The sequence below is a fragment of the Kryptolebias marmoratus genome, linkage group LG16 (assembly GCF_001649575.2).
Source record: "Kryptolebias marmoratus isolate JLee-2015 linkage group LG16, ASM164957v2, whole genome shotgun sequence".
Taxonomy (NCBI): Eukaryota; Metazoa; Chordata; class Actinopteri; order Cyprinodontiformes; family Rivulidae; genus Kryptolebias; species Kryptolebias marmoratus.
This window is the reverse complement of record NC_051445.1, coordinates 10,548,019-10,569,175: the sequence shown is the minus strand read 5'-3', so window position 1 is coordinate 10,569,175 and position 21,157 is coordinate 10,548,019. Positions and strand designations below refer to the sequence as shown.

Below are 21,157 nucleotides of genomic sequence, written 5' to 3'. Positions count from 1 at the left end.
CCCCCCCCTCCCCCCGCCGCCCCCCCGGGGCGGGGCGCTCTCCCCCCCCCCCCCCCCTATCCTCTGAGGGATTTCGGTGCAGCGCAGGTCAGGAGCTGCAACCTCACCTGCATCAATCTGAGTGGATTTGACTTTGCTGTTGGTCTTCTCTTGCATGTCTTTCTCGTACTCCCTCACCTCTTCCAAGCTGAGGCCTGTGGGGAGAGCAGAGCACAAGCAGACGCATGCAGGACGCCTCAGAGTGGGGAAAACATAGGCTTGATGTCACATATTTTCCATTCTTTAGTCTCAGATCTGTTGGTAGGATCTACTTTTGACCCACCGTGCCACTCGTCGAGCCACGCCACCGCCTGCCTGTGGCCGACCAGAAGAATGTCTTTGATGATCTGAGATTAGAAACGACACAAGAACATGTCAAGAACTCCAATGTGATTACAACCACACAGCTGTCGTGTGCGTGTGAAATGCTACGTTTGAATAATTTGACCATTAGAGTCAAAATTTGGGAAATTAACTTCGATATAATTAGATGTGTCTGTCAACGGTGTGACCTGCGTGAGGCCTAATCTAAATGAGAGCCACAATCCGAACACGTGTTTTTTTTTTTGTTGTTTGTTTCAAGCTTCGTCGCAGGTTTCACGTGTGAGGAGCGACGCTTTCCTTCAGCGGACGCCCTGAGACGCGGTACAGAGGTCGTTAGGGACTCGCCGCCCTCGCCGCGTTCCTAATTAAGCTAATGTCCGGAAATTAATGTGCCGGTGATTTATTTGTGTCGGCGTGCCACAAAAGGCAAACTGGAGTCATTAAAAACAAGCCGCGTCGAACGAGGATCGTCGTTTTGTCCTCAAGCCAGCGTCTCCGCACCAGCCCCCGATTAAAGAGGTGGCAGGGAAAAGACTCAAACTCACTCTGTGTACGAACTCCTCCGTCCTGGTCTGGAAGCCGTAGACCTCGAAGCTGCAGTGCACTCTCTTATAGGAGCACATGATGGGGTTGTGGTTGTCTCTCCAGCCCTCCTCCAGAGGTCCCCGGTTGGTTTTATTGGACCGCCAGCGACTCAGGTCCTAAACGGGACCGAAAAATGAGGGGGTTACAAGCCAACTCTGCAGAAACTGGAGCTGTGTGAGGTGTGTTCAGAGGGAACTGTAGATGCCAGCTCGTCGTTACACGGGGATGAGTGTTTTTGACATTCGTGTGACGGCGTCAGCAGGTCGTTGCTCGACACAACCCTGAGGAGGAATGTGTGTAAATGCACACATTGTGCATCCAAAAAGGATGTCTGGGCTTTTACGTTTCCAACAAACAACTGGCGTATTTCAGACATATTGTTTTGCTTGTAAGCTCAGGAGCGTGTGTGCTTGTATGCATCCCTGCTAAGTGCTTGTGTGCATCCTTTTTTTTTTTTCTTTGCACACAAACCTGTGAATTCACCTTTGTTGCTAAGGGCTTGCAGGCACTAAAGAAGTGTGAAATCTTGGATGAGACGGAACGGGAAAAAAAGGAAGAGAGGCTGAGTCGTGTTTTCTCTTCAGTTGGGGGGGGGGGAACCTAAAGCCATTAAGAATTGGGTGTAGGGGATTATAATTTCTGTGTCCACATACTTATAGACTATAAACCTTTAAAGAAGTGTTTAATATCCGTGTGCTGAGTAAGGAGTGCTTTTATTGACCTGGAGTAAGGACATAATGTTGGGAATCCAGATTAGTTGTTTTTACAGCAAGCTGTAACCAATTGATCAAACTCCTCATAAAAACAGGAGTTGCTGTGTTTACATTTATATTTATGTGATAATAAAATAATAAGGGTAACAGTTTGTGGTGGAGAGCGTTACAGGTGCCAGTGAGAGTATGTTTGAACAACCTTGAAGCCTTTTTCTCCAAATGCTGGAATATTTATATTTTTTAAATCAATAGTCAGATCATTAAGTGGGGTTAGATGGAAAGGTTGTGAACAGTAAATATCTTGCCTGTTGAAATGGTTTTATTACTGAGGAGGTTGATGAGCAGCGTTCAGTGAACTGTTTACAAACAGGTACGATATTAATTGTTTATCCCCTTTCCACAGAACCACAAATCAAACGAGCTGAGCTGTTGCTTTATTGTAGTCTCTGCATGTTGCTTTTTTTTTTTGTATTTAAGCAGAGTAACACATACCTCAGAGTCCGTTTTGTGTTTTTCTGGGATGGGGTCACTGAGGATATCCAGGAAACTCACATTTTCAGCTGGAGTTGGCGTGTCCCCAAATACCTACGCCCAAAACAGATGGGGAGGGGGGAGAGGGAGGTCATTCGGTGTAATGACAGCCGACGCACAACCACCCACCCATACGCACACGGACTCCTCGCTCAGCGGAGAGCAGGATAAGAGTAGATAAGTAACTGTGTAGAAAACTGAGGTCACACACCATAACACCCCCTCACTACTGTATATCCCACCCCGAGGCCCTCGGAGGAAATCACACTGGAGCAAACAGATGAGAGAACAGATAGAGAGGAGGGGGGGAAACAACACAAGAATGTAAGAGGGATATTAAAGAGATGGAAAAAGAGGTGCCATGAAAGCAGGGTAGACTTTTCCTCAAGACTACAGAGTGAAAATGGAAACAAAAAAAAAAAAGGGAAAACTGCGCTTTTTTTCCCGACCTTGTGCGAAATTTGTTCTAACGCCACGCGGACATTGTTTATTTCACAGCACCAAACTAACAAATAAGATAAACCGGGGGTAAGATAACAGCCCGCTCCGCTCAGTTACTCCGTTGTTGTGTCTGAACCAAGGTCCTGCTCCGTCGCATGTTGCATTAGCTGCAGGGACTGCGCTGCCTTTTACTGCGTGCTCCGGGTACGAAACTCTCACCCTTTTTCTGCAGGTTTTCAGTGGTGTAGGTTAAACCCGTTGTTCTGCTAAAATACCCAGTTGAGTCGTGCATTGGAAACTGTTATCGAGAAATTCGAGTAAAATCAACAAAATGTAAATGTAACCCATGAGAAAATCTCTGTTATTTCAACTTGCACGATGGCACAGTTTGTTAGCCTTGCAGCGGCAGCGCTCGACTCCCAGTTTGGGACTTTTCTGCGACTTGAAAAGACATCTAAAGTACAGGGTCGGCCATTTCTATGGATACACCCTAATAAAATGGGAATGGTTGGTGATATTAACTTCCTGTTTGTGGCACATAAGTATATGGGAGGAGGAAAACTTTTCAAGATGGGTGGTGACCATGGCGGCCATTTTGAATCCAACTTTTGTTTTTTTCAATAAGAAGAGGGTCATGTGACACATCAAACTTATTGGGAATTTCGCAAGAAAACCAATGGTGTGCTTGGTTTTAACGTAACTTTATTCTTTCATGAGTTATTTACAAGTTTCTCACCACTTATAAAATGTGTTCAAAGTGCTGCCCATTGTGTTGGATTGTCAACGCAATATCACCAACCATTCCCGTTTTATTAAGGTGTATCCATAGAAATGGCCGACCCTGTACTTTAGCAGAGACATCTATGGACAGTCGGACTAAACTTGGCGGAAACTGAAAGTTTAGCAGACGTCTAAAACGAGATTTAGACGTCAAATAGCTCCAGTGTCTACATTTATCAACCGGCAGTAATAAATGAACAGTACCCACTCAGAGGTTCAAACTCATAATTTTCGCATCGCTGGCGCTTTTTTCTGCATCCTGCTGAGCAAAGCAGCCACACAGACATCAAGACACTTCTACATTTAAGACGTTCCGCCATCTGCATGTGGTGCTTTTCAAACAGTAATGTGAAATTCATGCCGTATAGTATCAACTTTCTTTTCTAAAGGAAAGTTCAAGTCCTCCTTTTTTTTTTTTTTTTTTTATCTCCCATTAAAATATAAAGTTTAAAAACGTCTTCATACTAACCACGATTGTTTCCTTTTTCAACATGTTGATGTTATAGCCTCAGCGTTGACGATTCAAAGAAGTGGGCGACAAAAAAAGAAACGTTCAAATTATGAATCAGTCTCTTTAAGTTGTGCTGTAACCTCGGTTTGTGCTCTTTGGCATTTTTGGTACGATTTACAGGCTTGAGTTGTGTTTGTTTGTGTTATATAAATTAAGTTATGAGTTCAAAACTGCCTGATCTTAATGCGGTCTAAATTCAGCAGGAAATCTTCAGGATTAAATGAGGGCTATCAGTAGAGTGAAAATCGAAAAGGCGTCATTCTCTGAAAGGGAAATGTTACAACTTAGCAAACCAAACTCTGCAGTGAATTTTAGGAAATGAAACAAAACAAACAAACAAAAAATCCCCAAGAGCTTAAATGTAATTTTAGTTCCTGCAGTGCAAACTTATGGAGTTCCTTCAAATATTTGTAGTTTGTGAGCAGAGCTGCTTCAGTGGAAAACAGGCAGTATTTCCCACAGAGACGTAAAATAAAACTGAAGATTGGATTTATAGTTATCAAGTAGCCAGAAACTTGATTTTAATGTCATCTTTGGACCTGCTGGATGAGTATGAGTAACAGATTGCTATCATGTTTCCAAAATACGAGCTCAAAAAAAGTTAGCATGTCAGCGTTGTGTTCATAATTTGTCTCCTTCGACCTTAAATTGCAGGTTTGCAATCAGTGCCAGCCTGCGATGACATAAAAACGATATTAGCAGCATTTCCCTCAACATGCAGGATCGTCTGATTTCTGACACGTTGGCTCTTGTTTCCTCGACTTTGCTCGATTACAAGCTGGACTCGTAATTGCTCGTGAATACCTGTCTAAGTGTGTTTATGCGCGGTGGCTGTGCACAGAATGCAGCGTGGCAGCCGTGATCAGCACCCTGCACGTCCGGTTAATAGATCTGCCAATAGTGCATTTTGTGCTTTGCTTGTTTTCCTTGTAATGGCCACATCAATTTGATGAACGTTTTTCGCGGGCGCAGCGGAGAAAATTGCAATTCCTCTCCTTCCCCTTTGTCTTTCTCTCCTGACCCCCCCTTCCCCCCTCTTCTTTAATCACTCCGTCTTTTTCACCTCACTCAGGCCCACACTCACGTTGTCGTTGCTGCCGTTGTTGTTCTCGAACTTCGTCTCTATGCGAATGCTGAACCGGGGCACAAATGATACCTACGGAAAAATCAAAAACGAGGAAGAAGAGCAGAGATTCAGAGAGTGAAGTCAGACTGCAGATTAAATCCACTGATGCCGGAAGAGATGAGCTCTGTTACACTCATGCAAAGTAAATGATGTGTGAGAATACTTACGGAGTACTCTGCAGCACAAGGGACATGCAATATGGAAAGGGAGAAACAGCATTTGTTACTCAATTGCGAGAGCATGAAATTGCAGCCACACATTCCACACGAGCCACCGACTCGCACACACATTCGATAAATATTAAATGGCACTTGTAAAATATCTGCGCGCGCGCATTTAGGTGTTTACGTTGGACCAGAAAAACACACACCTGTGATGGTGTAGGGGTAGAAGTTCCAGGCCTTTTCCGTCACGTAGAAGAACCGCGGCACAAAAGCTTTGATCCAAGATGGCAGCTTACTGAAATGGAAGAATTGCAGAAAGAGTTGAGGTGTAGGAGAGCAGGAGGGAGATTATAGAAGAAGACAAAGAAAAAAGGAAAAAAAAATCCCTAAGTGTTTTATTGTGCCATTTATAGCTGGATTACCTGTAGGCTCCTTTCACCACAGTGATCAGTATGACTCATTGTCAATTACACCTGCGGCGATAAACTGTTTCTGTGGCTTCAAAGTCGAGTGTCAGAACAGAACTGAAGTTCAACAGTCAGCGCGCCTCTGTTTGTGTTTCTGTAGTCTTTATTAACAAGGACCGAGTGTCCCACAAGCACACACAGATTAGAAAAATCCTCCAGAGTGAGCGTGTCTTCGCTTCATCAAGAGTTTATTTAAGGATTAGACCTTGGGTTTATAGTAGTGATTGAAATAAGACTTCAGGTTATATTAGGCTAATAAGTGGGGCTATCACAAGGCGAGGGAATGAGTTAAGAGAATTCGGGTTATTTTAGACCAGTCTTTCATTATAAAGACTTTTACATTATGAGGACATGGGAAATAAAACACATCCTTCCAGCACAGTGACGTGAACGCTGCACTAACCCATATAATACCTTGGAATTCAATCTTAAAGTGACAGTTCGTTCTTTTTTAATGGGCTTCTGTTCCGTTTAATATCTTACCTGTTGCAGACAGGTGTTTAAGTTTGAATAAATGGTTTAATTCTGACCATAGTGACGCGCTAACAGTGTTCTGAGTGGATTTTTTTTGCCGTCTTGAAACGACTCCAGATTCTAAATCCTCACAGCAGGACGTCCAAAAATCTGCTTTAGAAACCTTAGCGCCATGGTCAGTTTCACGTTGCAAGGTTACCTATGTGGAAGTTTATGGTTATTTGGAAGTGCAAATAGCAGCAGCAGCTAGCTGTAGCACTTACATTGCAGCCAGGAGGTGTTTCTCACAGGAATGTCATATTTCAGCAGGTATGACTGTGCAATGCAAAACTGACGGCGATGAAATGATCTATAAAATGACGTTTGCATTAACCCAGGGGTGGGCAATCCTGGTCCTTGAGGGCCTCCATCCTGCATGTTTTCCTTGTTCCTCTGCTCTAACACACCTGGTTTGAATCAATGGGTGATTAACAGGCGTCTGCAGAACATGAAGAGGTGATTCAACCACTGAATCAGGTGTGTTGGAGCAGGGAAAGAAGTAAAACATGCAGGATGGTGGCCCTCGAGGACCAGGATTGCCCACCCCTGCATTAACCGCTATGAAATTTATAAAATTGGAGTCAAGTTACTACAACAACAGTCCATTTTGGTCTTGACCGCGCCAAAGTATCTGTTCGCTTGTCTGTCCGCTCAGAAATAAACTCCAAACTGAGGATGTTCAAAGAGCTACCTGCCGTACAACAGGTCGGATAATAATTAATCACAACCTTTCCACAGAACCCCACTTCACAAGGACGTGCTTGGCAAACCATGAAATGTATTGTAAGTAATCACCAGTTTCACGTTTTCGGGCATTACGGTTAATAGTTTAGTGGCGTGGAATGTAATAACAAGTTTAAAACCTCTCTTATGTAAGTCAGTTTAATATGTAACTCAAGCTTCCTGTTTACCTCTGGTCAGGGTGATACTTTCTGCATATTTTAGGGTCTACTGGAAATAGATTGAGTGACATAAATGTCTACGTGAGGGTTTTTTTTTTTTTTTTTCACCATGCTTCTAGAAGAACAACTGTGCAAATGCCCGAAGATTAAAACACGCATATAATTTGAGATAAAGTGGTGGTAAAATAGATTAGTGAGAGAGACATTTTGTTCTGATAGGTTGTTAATTTGTTACTAAACTGCTGTTGTCAATCTTAACTAGAAGCAAGAAGCATAAAGAAAAAAACCCCTGAGTGGCATGTGCTGCCCTGAGCAATGCTTTTGAGTTGACAGACTAAAAATGGCACGGCAATCAAGATAATTTCATACCCCCAGCTCCCTTGGCTCTTTATTAAGTTCAGTCATGACAACAATCTCTAAATCTAATCAGAAATGTTTCAAATTGTGACTTGGTTGCGAAGAAAGGAACAAGAAATGGGGAACTAAAAATATGGCTTCAGTTCAAGTTGCCCACGATCTTTCATAATTATTGTTGCAAAATTACTTCTACTTGTGGGAAGCTGTCTTGAGTGTTGAGTCTTGGCTAACAGTGAAAGCAACCAACCAGCAGAGCGTCTCTGTTTAGCATCACCTTTGAGCGAAAAGCTCTGACGGTGACTTTTAGTCCCCTGTACGGCAACACTTTAAAGTCCGGAACGAGACGTTTGCTTCCTTGATTGGTGTAATATTCAAGGCTGAATGTTGGGAGTTCAAGTTTATTACGCCTCTGAACCGAAAGGGGAGGTAGTCACAGAGCTGAGTTTGTGAGTAGGTGTGAGCAGTGTTTTGTTCCGTCCGACGATGTTATTGTGGGATGTGATTGATTCACGTTTGAAGGACCAAAAGTGGCTTAAAGAAGGGCTTGTCTTTGCAGTCACAGCACTAAAACATTAGTGTGAAAAGAGCTCTAACAACCGGCTGGTTGTAGTTACTGTAAAGTCATCCATGGGTTTGAAAGTCTCCATTTTAGCATTTGGCTGCCGACACCTCAGTCTTGTTGAGCCAGAGGCGCCCATGACCAGAGGGCTGAGCCGCAGCGTAACAGGAGGACTATTTACAAACCTGATTGGACAAAAATAATGAAATTATAGTACAAAGATCCAGAAATGAGTGAATCTAGCTCACCACACCGTTGAGATTCCTAAGAAAAAATGGGATTGAATGTTTAGTGAATAAAGAGATTTTTTTCTTTCTCCTTTTGGCAGGACACTACTGTTGCTAAATATGTGTTGAAGGCGGCATTGCGTGGTCGTCAGTTTCATTCGCAGCCTTATTGTAGCCTCCTTAAAAACATAAAGACATCAAAAGTTCAAAAATGTATGCAGAAATATTGGCCAGGCTGGGAAAAGCGGGGGTAAAAAAATAAGCGTTTGCAGACACATGGATGGAGTTTCTTCTCTGAAACGGTCATATGGCAGAAAAAAAAAAGGAACAAATCCATAGAGCTGCACATCAGCGTGCCTACTTCTGTGTGCACGTCTGGAGCGGACTACATTCTGACCCACAATTAAACTAAAACGAGAAACGGAGCAACAAAAGACTCTGCCTCCTAGCACTTTTTTTTTTTTTTTGTTTTGTTGAAAACTCCCTAATAAACTTGCTGCACTGGATTTCTTAAATTAGTAAAAACAAACATTCTCGCTTTAATGAGGACGATGTTGCAGTTCTGTTGTTTGCATTTTTCTGGTTGCTGCTCTCAGACAGCGACAACAAAGAACACATAAAAGCGACTCCTCTGCCGAAGTGTTTATGTATGGATAAGTAAATCGTGATCTAATCTGACGCTTTAACAGTGGGTTTTTGTCTACTTGCGGCCACGTTTATGAATATTACCGCGTTGAGACGCTCATAAATAATATGATTTTCGTGTTTTTTTTATTGAAATGTTTAGCGCTAATGTTTGTTTTTTGATCATTTTCGCTTTTTTTCCCACACGTGGTTGAAATGGGCTCTGACTTGCTGACAGAAACATTTTCTTCTCTGCAAAAAAATAATGAGAAGCTGCAAACTTTTCCTCGCATCCTGCAATTACCGCCATCAGGATGACACGGACGTATTCCTCCCAGCTGAAGGCCTGTATTTACACAATTAGAGCACTTAAAGGTTTACTGGATCATGAGCTCAGGGAACAATAACATCTTTCACCGTTGCCGCACACTAAGGACCTTGACGTATTTCAGACAAAAGGTGCTTGGACTTTGGATTTAGGCGGGGCTACAGTGCACAGCGGGGGGGTTGCTGTGTTGAAACGGTGTTTTATTGCTCGTCAGTTACTTGGAAGTACAAGACGTAAAGCTTTAGAGCGAGGCGAGAGACTAAAGATCGAACGGCATCAGTTATCGTAATGTTTGAACTGACAACCTCGGACTGGGGTCGTAAATCGCTCGGGTTATTGGCGCGGCGGCGGCACGGTCGTTAAATTTTTTTTTTTTACCTGCTGAGGTAGATTCGCTTCTCGGTCACCTGGCCGGGGCCGTGCTGAGGGTGAACGTCCGGCTCGTTCTTCACCACCTCCACGCCCTCCCCGCCGCCACTCTGCTCGCAGCTGTGCTTGCTGATCATGTAGAGCTGCCCGATCCGGTACTGGAACCCGGCGAGAGTGGAAAGAGAGCGGGAGAAGGAGAGAGAAAAACAAATATCATCCTCCTCAAGATGTCATCCCATCTTTCATCAAATCCAAGTACATTTTTTTTCTGTCTTAGATGCCTATATTGTTTATTGCCAAAAATAAGAATGATTTTAAACAGATGATAAACTTTTGAACTCCCCCCATTTTTTTTTGTTGGTCCTATATATAAAAGCATTGCTATAAAATTGAAAGTAGTAAACTAATAAAAAGCTTTTTGCACCTGGAGGTTCGGCAGCTGTAGCCTGTAAGGATGCAGGATGCAGTTGTGGAAAGTACATTCCTAAAGTGCTGCATTCAGCACAGTTAGGAGGCAGATTGGACCTTTCTGTGCAACTTCACACTTTATTTGACAGCTTTTGTGACTATAGTCACTTCACAGATGAGTAACTACAGTAGGAGCTGGGGGGGAGCGGGGGGGATGCAACATCAAGGTGAACCTAATAACACTTCATCTCGTTACAGTACAATGTTTTGCAGGAGAACCTTGGGTCCTGGCATTCATGTTGGAGTTTCTTTGACGCATATTACCCATTTCAACATTGGTCAGCAGCGATGACCGAACCCCCCCCGCATACACACACACACATGTTATGTCTCTCTATCTTTGCAGGGACTTTCCATTGACTTCCATTCATTTCTACACCCTAACTACAGCCTGACCCTGACCCTTACCCTAACCATTACCAGTACATACCTAACCCTAAACCAAACCTAAACTCAATTCACACCTTAGTCCTAAACCTAACCCCTAACCCAAAAACATAATTTCTCCTCGTGGGGACCAGGCTTTGGTCATACACATGACATGGCCATACACACACACACACTTCCCCTTCTACGTTGACCAGCCTTCCCCCGGCAGCAGAATGCGCCCTGCAGATCTACAAAAAGTCTCTCAGGAAGGGCAACAAATTTCCCCAAATCCCGAAGGGATCGAGCACCGGGAGCAATCACAATCAAAAAATACCCCCCCTCTCCACCCCCTACACAGAACCTGAAGAACCTCCAGCTCCAGATGCCACAGCACACCCCCAGATGTTCACCTTGCACAGGTAGACCCCTGTGGGACGGATTAGAGCTGCTGTGGTTGGTAAAGAGGAGGACGTCGATCTGGTACCACTTTTAGTTTGAAGCGTTTTTGGGTTTAGGACTTTTTTCAAACTGTGATGGTACTCATTTGAAATGTGCAAACGATGCGAGTACGTCATTAGCTGCTGCAGAGACCAGCAGCTTTGCGTTGGCCGCTGTAGTAATCCATTTTCACTCATTGTTGCTCAGGCAGTCGTAGCTGCTCGTCAGAACAAAGTTTCTCTTTAATCAATAAAAGAAAAGGGAAATTTAAAAAAAAACAACAACATATGCTTTTCACGCAGGAAAGCCACTCGAGGCAGCTTCGTGATTTTTGAGCTAATAAGACGGAATCGACTTGACATTTAAACCGAGGTGTGCGTTTAAAAATGTCTGACTGGATTTCTCGAGCGAAGTAAGAAGGCACGGAAAAGAAGTCCCGTCTTATCAAATGTAATTAATCATCAAAGAGGATTTTGTTGTTTTCAGTCGAGAAAATTACTGCAAACATTAGCAACATGAGAAAGCAGAAGAAAAAACTGGCATGGCAGCAGAATCGACCTCGGCGGCTGAGCTCTGGGTTTGCCTTGACAGACACTCCGTTGTTTGTTTTCCATTTTTTAAACCCTCAGTTGCTCCATGCGAGAAATGAAACCCTAAAGCATCCATACAAGGGTTTGAAAATTTAATTTGGCCAGTGAGGGTGAATGGTGTTGTGTCTTAATGAGGGGGGATGGGGGGGGTGGAGCTTTGTTCCCTGCCGCAGCTCCAGCTTGAGCCTGATGCTGACGAGGCAGCAGTATTTTCTCATCGAGGGTCTTGAAGACGACGAGGCCTTTGGGCCATCTGAAGAGGTCCTCACCGCACCCAGCCTGACACAATATATGCTATTTCAACTGATCTGGCATCTCAAACCGAAACCGGTTCATATTTTGCACCGATGCGGTTTCCAGCCTCGTCATTTTCGCGCCAACTTGTACAGTTTTTAAAGCGTAAAGCAGCCGATGAGCTCATTTTTTGCGACTGATACAAAAAAAAAAAAAAAACCCATTAACTGCTGAAATTAAATTGCTCTACTGATGCCACTGAAATGCAATTTATTGTGTCGGCCTGCATTGGTGTGGCACTAAACGCATAATTTCAAATAAAAGCAACAACAAGGAAAGGTGGGCAGAAAGAAGGGGAAAGGAGGGCAGACGTCTGCTCGCCATCCTTCACTGCTGACATCATGTGACACTCCTCCTTCTTGTTCCAATTACAGCTGAATGTCAACATTCGGTGTTTACCTACCGGGCATCCATCGAACCTAATGAATCAAAGTGATGTGTGCGATATGAGACACCGCAGCGGTGAAGTCATCCCACGCTTATGAAGCTTTTTTTTTTTTAATTTGGGATTCTTGCAGAAAGTTTAAAAAGACTTTCCTGTCCTTGAATCGCCGTCGTGGACTGAATGGCTGCCGTGAGTCACAGGCTGACAGTTTTTGGCATGTTGGCTTGTATTTCTCCCTACAGTTTTATTTTTTAAGACCAGTCTAAAAAGCAACGGACTTGTCATATATTTTCGAAATGCGTGTAAATATAGCTCATCATATCAAGAGAGGAAACTGTGTGTCACTGGGACTGCAAGCAAACGAGAGAATTTATACTTCTGCTCACTTATAACTGAAACCTTTTCACCCGGCACTTTAAAAATGTGCTGAACTATTCAGTTTAAACTTAAGCTACTCATTATGCTAAATATTAACCACTGGACACTCCGCTAACTGTTCTGTAACCAGTTTTTTCAATCATTTTTAGGCATTTTTTCAATTTCAGCGCCTGACCATTTTCGGTGGGATCCTATTTTGCTTTTTAAATTGAACTTTATTAAACACTCAGCTATAAAACGGCTCGTAAACTCATAAACTAGTTTTGTGTCTACATGTAACAGACAAAAAAAAGTACATTTTCTTTGTCTGTTGCGTTTCCAACACATAATCTGTTCCAATTTCTTTAGCGGAAACCATGGAAAGTACCAAAGACAACACAATTGAACAGACGAAATAGTATTTTAGCACCGCAGAGGTGATTCCCAATGAACTAGATAATAAACTAAAGAATCCTGCATCTATCAGGTCCTGCTTCACTGGTTTGGTGATCTGCTTCCTGTTTTCTAAAGCCATGACTGTCACATACTGTTCATCTGCTGTACATAGTTTTGACACAGACACTCCTATTGACCTCCACATACCTCAAGTTGTAATCACTCAGTGCATAGCATTCAGTCATGACCAGGTACAACGACTGGACTGAAAATGAGTCCAGAAGCAACCAAAAGTCCAAAGAAAAACTCTAAAACAGCTTCAGAAAGTCCAGAGAACTGATGACCAAGACCACTTGAAAAGATACAAAAATCCGGCTCAATGGAAGCAAAATATTTCAAAAAATAGGGGGGAGTTTAACACTTTTGCGTCGTATTTAATGTGACTCTTTGACTGTAATACTTGAGATTTCGAGGAGATTCAGAAGTCAAATGGTGTCTGTGGCTTTTATTCTTCCTGCGCACACTTCCAGTAAAGATGAAATCGTGTTTGTTCAGCCTAAACAACCACTTTCAAAGGTCGTTTTTTCCGCTGATAACGATTTGAACAAATACGAAACCGCACACCGTGATGCGATGATGACATGATTGTCGCACCCTGAGAACTGATCGCAAACTGAGCTTTTTAAAATATTTACTGAGTGCGAGTCGTTAAATTTCAAACAGTGATTGAAGACATTTTAGAAGCACTGAAGATTAGTGCGTGATTACAGGCTGGGAGACGAATTATGCGCCGCTACATCTGTCCTCCACTAACAGACTTAAGTATCTATGGATCATTGTCTGGCCTGAGGACACGTTTAGTAATTGCCTGGAGGAGGTGAAAAATGAACCATCCGCCTGGCTGACACACTTCCCCCACCTGAGCCATTGTCACCTGTGAGCTCGACTCGAAACTGGGAAAAGAAAAAACTAGCACTGAACTTTCCTTAACTCCGAAGAGCTAAAAGTGCAGCTGGATATCTCACATCTAAAGATCGACACAATTCCCCCTTTTTTTTTGAAAGCGGAGCTCGGGTCGAGGTGTCGTAAACGCCTTCGAATGAGGCATCCGTTTTCATTTGATGCATCCTCGAGTAAGCTGCGTTAAAACTTGCGCCGCATTCAGGCTAGAGAGGATTTTGCTGCAGACTCAGGTGTATGTGTGTCCTGTACTGATACTGCGAATCCCATTCTGGACTGCTATTTGTCACTGTCGTTGTTGTGGTAACAGATAGAGGTGAGGAAAAGGGGAGGAGGAGGAGGGGTGGGGGGGAGTGTGCACAGGAGGGGGATGAGGACATTCCTTTTGAAGGACACCTGAGGGAATACCTCGCTCCTTGCCATTTCCTCTAACAGGATCTGTTTGTGTATAAAACTGCAGGCCGAATGCCTTTTGTTTGAGCTCAGTTTTTTCCACAGCTGGAACCAGTCGGACTAGTTTGTGAGCTGCTTCAACAAAAAACAAAACAAAAGAAAGCAAGAGAAGCGGGAAAGCAAACACACGAGGAGGCTCATAATGCACAAAAGGGTAGTAATACAATGCTGGTTGGGTTAGTTCTGCTTGATTGTCAGTGATTATATCTGCAGAGGACACCTCACTGAAGGGCCAGAACCTCCACAGAGCAGCTGAAGGAAGAGGAACACTTGAAACTTTTTTTTTTATGCATCAAAATTGCATATCGTAAAAAAAGACATGTCCACGTCTTAAATGCACCCTCTGTGTGTGTGTGTGTGTGTGTGTGTGAAGGGTGTGTTAGTGTGAGCGTGGGAAAGACAAACACGCTTACCTCCTCCACCGTCAGTGGCATACAAACGCGGTACTCTTTCATCAACATGGTGCTGCAACCTGGAACCGAGCGGAGGAACCGCGCCAGAGTTTGTTTATCTCAGCTGTCTCGCTCGCGCCGCAGACTCGCTCGGGCACGCGACCCCACGCAACCGCGGCTGACCTCTTCCCAGCCGCTCTCCCTCTCCCCCTTTGATCGTGCCGATGCCAGTGGTCCGTGGAGTCGGGTCCGGCTCTTTCTGTCAATGAGTGTCTGCTGTTGTCTTGCTTCCCTCGCTCCTCAGAGGCTCGTCTCTGCTTTTTGTTTCTCTTCCTCAATTAATCTTTCAGGCTCGACTTTTTCACGGCCGTCTCCCCCCCCCCTTCCCCTTCCTGCCCGTAGCTGCTCCCTGTGATAGTTGTTTCTCTCCAACTTTCTGCTTGCTGTCTTTTGTTGCAGTCGGAACAAATCTGCCATTAGCCGGAGTAAAAATGAAACCTATTACTTTTCCCTCCTGGCTCTATATGAGCTCTGCTTAATTCCTGCTCATGTGGAACTTTACAGCGCCGCTCCTCTCTGAACCAACTTCCATTGCTTTCAGTTCCTCACAAATTCCTTTGCCGTTTCCCTCCTTATCTCTTGTTTTCTCTGCCTCTAATAGTACCCACTCCCCGCCCACTGTACTTTAGTACCTCTGTACCTGGGCCACCTCCCTCCCTTTTTCCTTTCCTTTTCGTTTTTTTTTTTTTTTTTTCTTTGAGTGCTCAACAACATTCTTCTTACTGTAACTATCAGTGAGTCAGGGTTATTTTATTTGAAGTGGCGTTTAATGGAAAACACATGAACGTCTGTTATCTTATCGGCTGTAGATCGTTGGACGAGTCCTGATCGGGGTCAGGATCGAAGCGGATTGCTTCCGCCTGAAAACAACTCCGGTCGAAGCAGTTCATCTGAACACTAGCTTATAAAGCTTCTGCAGCATCTAGCTGTAGCACGTCCTCTTCTCACTTCGGGAGACCTTTGACAGGAATATTATACGACCCCAATTCTGAAAATGTTGGGATGTTGCACTATAGATGCAACAATTCGCAGATCTCATAAACCCAGATTTTGTTCCCAATGGAACATAGTAAACTGATCAAATGTTTAAAGTAAGAAATTATACTATTTTTTTTTACAAAAAACAAAAAGATTATATTGAATTTGATGGTAGCAAAACATCTCAGAAAAGTGACAATTTGATTGTTTTATTATGTTCCATTGTGAATAACATACAGGTTTATGAGATTTGCAGATGAGCGCATTTTGGTTTTATTCACATTTTACAAAACGTCCCAACTTCTTAAGGATTGGGGTTGTAATATTTCTGCAGGAATAACCATTTAATGCAAAACAGATGACCCTATTAAGGTGTGTACAGTAGTGTTCACATGAATCATTGGGAAGTTTGTGTTGTTTAAAGAAACTTTGAGTCTTTTGAGTCTCTGTTTCCACCAAGCTGAGAGCGTTCAAACGGCTATCCACAGGAGGTAACGTGGTAATTGTTCATAACCCAACACCACTTCAAATGATCCGAACCATCCCTTCAAGGTTTTCTCAACCATGCTCCTTTCCTTCTGTGCTCACGTTCAGGTCAGCCTGTGTGTGTGTGTGTGTGGACGTCCTGAGTGGGCCCTTGGATTAAATATTATCTGAGCTAAGAGAGCTTCAATGAAGCACACCACCGGACATGCTCACATTGTATTACCCCATGACCTTTAGCCGGATTTAATTGAATCCACTTTTCAGTCAATGAGTGCTGGAATCGAAGCCGCCATAATATCTTTCTCGTGTCCGTCCTCGAGTCGCCGGGCGCTCGGCTGCCGCGGAGCATATAGGGGGGGCAGGGAGGGGCAGAGTAGCTCAGAGTAGCTCTCTCTTCCACGCGCCTTCGCTCTCATCAGCTTCACACCGAAAGAGCGGTGGAAATAAATTCCTGGTGGGGTTCGCCGCTATCTTATCAGATCAGTGTTTGGAGAAGGGAAGACACTTCAGAGAGCTGAGGTGTGCTTTGCTCGTCTCTGACAGCACACGCCGCGGCGCAGTTTAGAGGGTGATTGGTGACGACTTGGATGCGCGTTCTGCGGCTAACAGAACCGCCGGCGTCTTTAATTATTCAGCTGTGATTAAACGATTGTTGGGGAAACTTGTGAGGCTCTCGGATGACTTGTGGAGCCGATCGTAAAAATGATTTATTGATTGAGGGCTGGAAGAAAAGATGTTTTGCCGCAGTGTGAAGTTTATCCTTTAGCTTCGTCGAAAAGAATCGGAGTTTGAGCTAGTGACGTAGAGGGAGCAATGGCGGGATAGATTTGACTGATGATGACAGAAAAGTGACGCAACAAACGCCCCGCTGATGTCTGGTATTTACATGTCAGCTTTACGAGGATAGAAAAAAAAATTTGCATTCACACCAGCTATTTAGGGGACACTCATTTGATTCTTGTTTATGCTGTGATAAAACACGTGAAGGCAAATTATTTACACAAAGGCGCACGATTCAAAGTATGGTAACTGCTCCCTTATGGTTGCATACTTCTGCCCAATTGAGAGATTACAGGAAATGCATCAAAGTAGCGCCAGCACAAAGCAGACGAACAAGATTACAGACACAATGGGACGCCGCAGTTGTGTCTGTAGTTTTGGTCGCGCCTTTTGAAGTGGCAGCAAAAATGAAAAGAAGCAGGTCGGCGGAGCAACATCGTGCCAAGACCGTAAATCCTAAGGTCAAAGACTCATCATCTTTATGAAGTGTTGCCAGTCGTTTTATTAGTACTAGAAGAATTCTCCTGAGTAGCTTTCGCTTTGACAGAACAGGGGAAAAAAAAAAAAAGTGAAAGGAGCACAAACTGTTCAACGTGCTTTACATGATGCAGACGCCCTAATGTGTTGAAGTTACGCGTCAGCTCAACAGAAACAAAGGTGACAGGAAAAAAAAAAAAACACGGGTTGAACTCGAGCAGCGTTAGGACTTCACCGTGGCGGCGGGACAAAAGTCGACAGAGCGGCTTAAATCTGGAACTTTTAACCACAAGACACTTGTTTGATTCGATGGCCTTTGGCCTTTTAAACGCAGTGATTCAGGCTTTATTCACAGATGCTTCAGGTTACTTAGGTTTACTTAAATGGATTTGACTCAAGCATTTTCTTCTGTTTGGTTGGGGCAGGCAAAAATGCTCGATTAGGTTTAATAAAACATCTTTAAAAGAAAAAACAAACAATAAGGCAACATTTTTCCAACACTACTACAGAAGCAGTGTTGTCAATCTCACTGTTTGTGATGAGAGCTTTTTTTATGTTTTGCACAGCTTCTTTTAGTATTGACACGTAATTTTAACTCATTGTGTGCTTTAAGAAGTCTTTTTATACAATTTCTTTTGTCCTACTTTGAGACAGCTTGAGCATTTAAGGGATGTACTGGATTAAAGGGACGCAGGGGTCTCCAATCCTGGTCCTGGAGGGCCACCATCCTGCATGTTTTACTTGTTCCTCTGCTCCAACACACCTGATTTGAATCAGTGGGTGCTTAACAGGCTTCTTCAGAACATGAAGAAGTGATTTAACCAGTGAATCAGGTGTGTTGGAGCAGGGAAACAAGTAAAACATGCAGGATGGTGGCCCTCGAGGACCAGGATTGGAGACCCCTGTCCTAATATCACGGTTTGTTTGAGTTCACCACTGCTAGGTTACGTCACCTCCTGTATATATTTGCGACCTGCAAATTTGAGGCTTAATGACAGACGAGGTACATAAACCGTCCCGAAGTTCTGCTAAACCTCGAGCAGACAGAAGTGTGCTGTTTCCCGCCAGCGCTGCAGAACGGAATATTGTGTAATATCGCCTAACTCAGACCTGGGAATTGGCCAGCCCTCGGGCCACATTCAGCTCATTAGCTGTCCTCATCTGGCCTGCGTGAGGTCAATGGAAAATTGGAGATCGGACATACACGAATCAGCCTGCAGACTCTAAAAGCCTGCTTTTATTTTGAAAGTATTTTTTTTTTTTTTTTTTTGTCGTGCTGTAATTTTGCAGGCAGGCTCTGTCGCGTCGGCATTAGCAGCGTCAGGAGGCAGAGTTCGTCACAGATTTACGAGTTAGTCTTTTCAGCAGATGTTGGAAAAACAAAGGCTGACAAGATACGGACGTCTACGTTTTTATTTTACCGAAGTCGGTGGTGAAGCTCCTCCTCCTTCTCTGCTCCCTCCATCTGGAACATTAAACCTCTCCGATTTGGTCACACTTGGGGAATTCAAAATTGTATTAAAGGGATCTGATACTTTGCCTGTAGGCTCTTGTATTTGTTATCAGTGAAAGCTCGTTTGTTTACAACGTATAGCATTGATCTTTAGAAGGGTTTGGTAGACTGCAGCACTGTTTTTATGTAACTTTTGTGAAGTATGTAACAGGCCTCTCTGGTAAATGAGACAATGAGTCTCATGAGCTTTTTTTTTCCTGGATAAATAAAGGAAGTGAAAGCATTGCTGTTTTGAAGATTAAACTCTAATATGACTGGTTCAGATTTTCATTGCCCAGCTGCAGCGTCTATTCTCAGCAGCTAATGCAAATTATATTTATAGCTAATAGAAAATTTATGTTTGGCAAAACTGAGTTTAACCTGTTGCCCTCCACATGAGCCCCAGTTCCTGTGTGGCCCCTTCGGCAGAATTAATTGCCCGTCTCTGACTGAATTTTTAGTTTTATGGTAATCTTTTTTTTTTTCTGATCTCAGGACAGGTACAAGGATAAAAAAAGTGCCCTTGTGTAAAATGTTGGCTGTTCATTAGAAAAGCATAATTATCTGGAAACTATTTGACACATAGTGTTTTTAAGTTTAGCTCTAAAAAAATAAAAAAAAAGGGAACCAAACACAAACAAATTTCACCGAGGTCCAAGGCTCCGTATCAAATGAAGGAAACACAGCCTGATTTGGACTCGATGTCACCGCAGCTTGCAACCAGTTTCATCACTCCAAAGTTTCTGACGGCGCAAATGTAAATAAGAGAAAAAGGCCTTGATGTTCTTCGGTTGTTAGGGGAAGTTCCCCGTCGGTTTGTCCCCAGAACTGTTCAGGTTGACGATTTTTATTTCAGTCTTCTTGTTAATCGGGTTTTATTTCACTGAAACGTTTACAGCCTAACGTGTAAAGGATCACTTATTGATCCTGTGTGTTTCGATAATGAGTCTTTCATTTCTTCGAGGACGTGGTGAGACATCGTACGGCAGTTTTGTTTTTGCTCGTCTCCATTTCCTGTCCCGCCGGCTGGCGGAGCAGCTGCCGATTAAACCGGAGGACGCTTCCTCGTGGCGCTCCTGCCTATCTCGCCCTCATGTCACTCAGTGAAAAATGAATGAGGATGCTCTTAAAAAACTGGTGAGGTGTTCTTTGACCTCCAAGTCTCCCTGTTCTTATTGTGTCCGTGAGTGTGTGTACACATGTGTGTGTGGTTGTATATCAGTGCTGCAGCAGTGGTGAGCCGTATAGATCTGTATTTAGCAGGGGGGAAAAAAAAGGAAAAGACTCAGATAATTAACTGGTGGGCCGACTGCCACTGCTGCATTACCAGCTCTTGAATCTTGAGGTTTAGTCACAAACCAAGGTTAAAGGTGCGCTGGTGGTCCCCCCCCACCCTCCCCTCCTGTGAATGATGGACCTCTTTGTCTGGATTAGTAATAGCCAGGTGGAGGGCACGGAGCAGATATCCTGCGGGGTTAAAGGTAGATTTGAAGTGATGAATTCAGCATTCCGCGAGGATAAAGTTTGGACGGGGGTTTTCGAGCTCTGCGTTACGAAGCGCCAGAATCTCTCTGCGAGTTCGTCCAAGGTCCCCTGCTCCCCCCAGCTCCATTTTTTTTTTTTTTTTTTTTTTTTTCCGCCGCTATCACAACAAGCCCGCTGGAGGCCTCTGATCTCTGTTTTTGGTCCAATCATCAAAAACCTGAAGTATTTAGGTCAGACTTTAGCCGAGCAAAAGAAGAGATAAGAGCAAGAGAAATAACAGCGAGGGAAAAGTACACACGCCGTTATTGTCCTCTGCTTGGAAAGCGTCTCCGAGCGCGAACGCCGTCAGCACGCGTCTGCAGCCGGCGAGCTGTTGTGCTAACATGTTTGCATGCGGCGATGTTTGCCGTGCGTTGGGGGTCTCTCTGTGTTTGTGTGGCCGGCTGCATTGTGTTAAGATGTGAGCTTAGTTTTAATCTCCCTGTAGCTGAGTGTTATGCTGCTGCTAAGACATTGATTGGACCGACTCCTTAATTGATACCGCTGGTGGACTGCCCGTCAGAGCGCGGGGGGGTGAGGGGATGGATGTGGTTTCTGTGTGTTTGTGCCCCCCGGCGACCTGGCTGAAAAACGGCGCGGCTCGCTTATCTTTATCGAATCTCGACTTGCACGTGCTCGCCACTGAGGGCTTATCCAACGTCGTCAGAGGGCTCCAGACAGCGGTCCAGGATACGCCA

At 44.0% G+C, this 21,157-nt stretch overlaps 1 protein-coding gene across 1 annotated transcript in view; it reads right to left on the bottom strand.

Moving 5' to 3' along the window:
• The window catches only part of pitpnc1b (phosphatidylinositol transfer protein cytoplasmic 1b), an 18,095-nt gene extending 2,767 nt beyond the window's left edge, over positions 1-15,328 (bottom strand). Inside the window, exons 1-9 of the mRNA XM_017415602.3 lie at positions 14,684-15,328; positions 9,570-9,718; positions 5,421-5,509; positions 5,218-5,225; positions 5,009-5,080; positions 2,154-2,246; positions 909-1,064; positions 323-386; positions 108-194 (exon numbers count right to left, since the gene is read on the bottom strand). Coding sequence (XP_017271091.1) covers positions 108-194; positions 323-386; positions 909-1,064; positions 2,154-2,246; positions 5,009-5,080; positions 5,218-5,225; positions 5,421-5,509; positions 9,570-9,718; positions 14,684-14,731 — 766 coding nt within the window. The 5' untranslated portion in view covers positions 14,732-15,328. The remainder of the gene's footprint in view (positions 1-107; positions 195-322; positions 387-908; positions 1,065-2,153; positions 2,247-5,008; positions 5,081-5,217; positions 5,226-5,420; positions 5,510-9,569; positions 9,719-14,683) is intronic.
• Between the last annotated feature and the right edge of the window lie 5,829 nt (positions 15,329-21,157).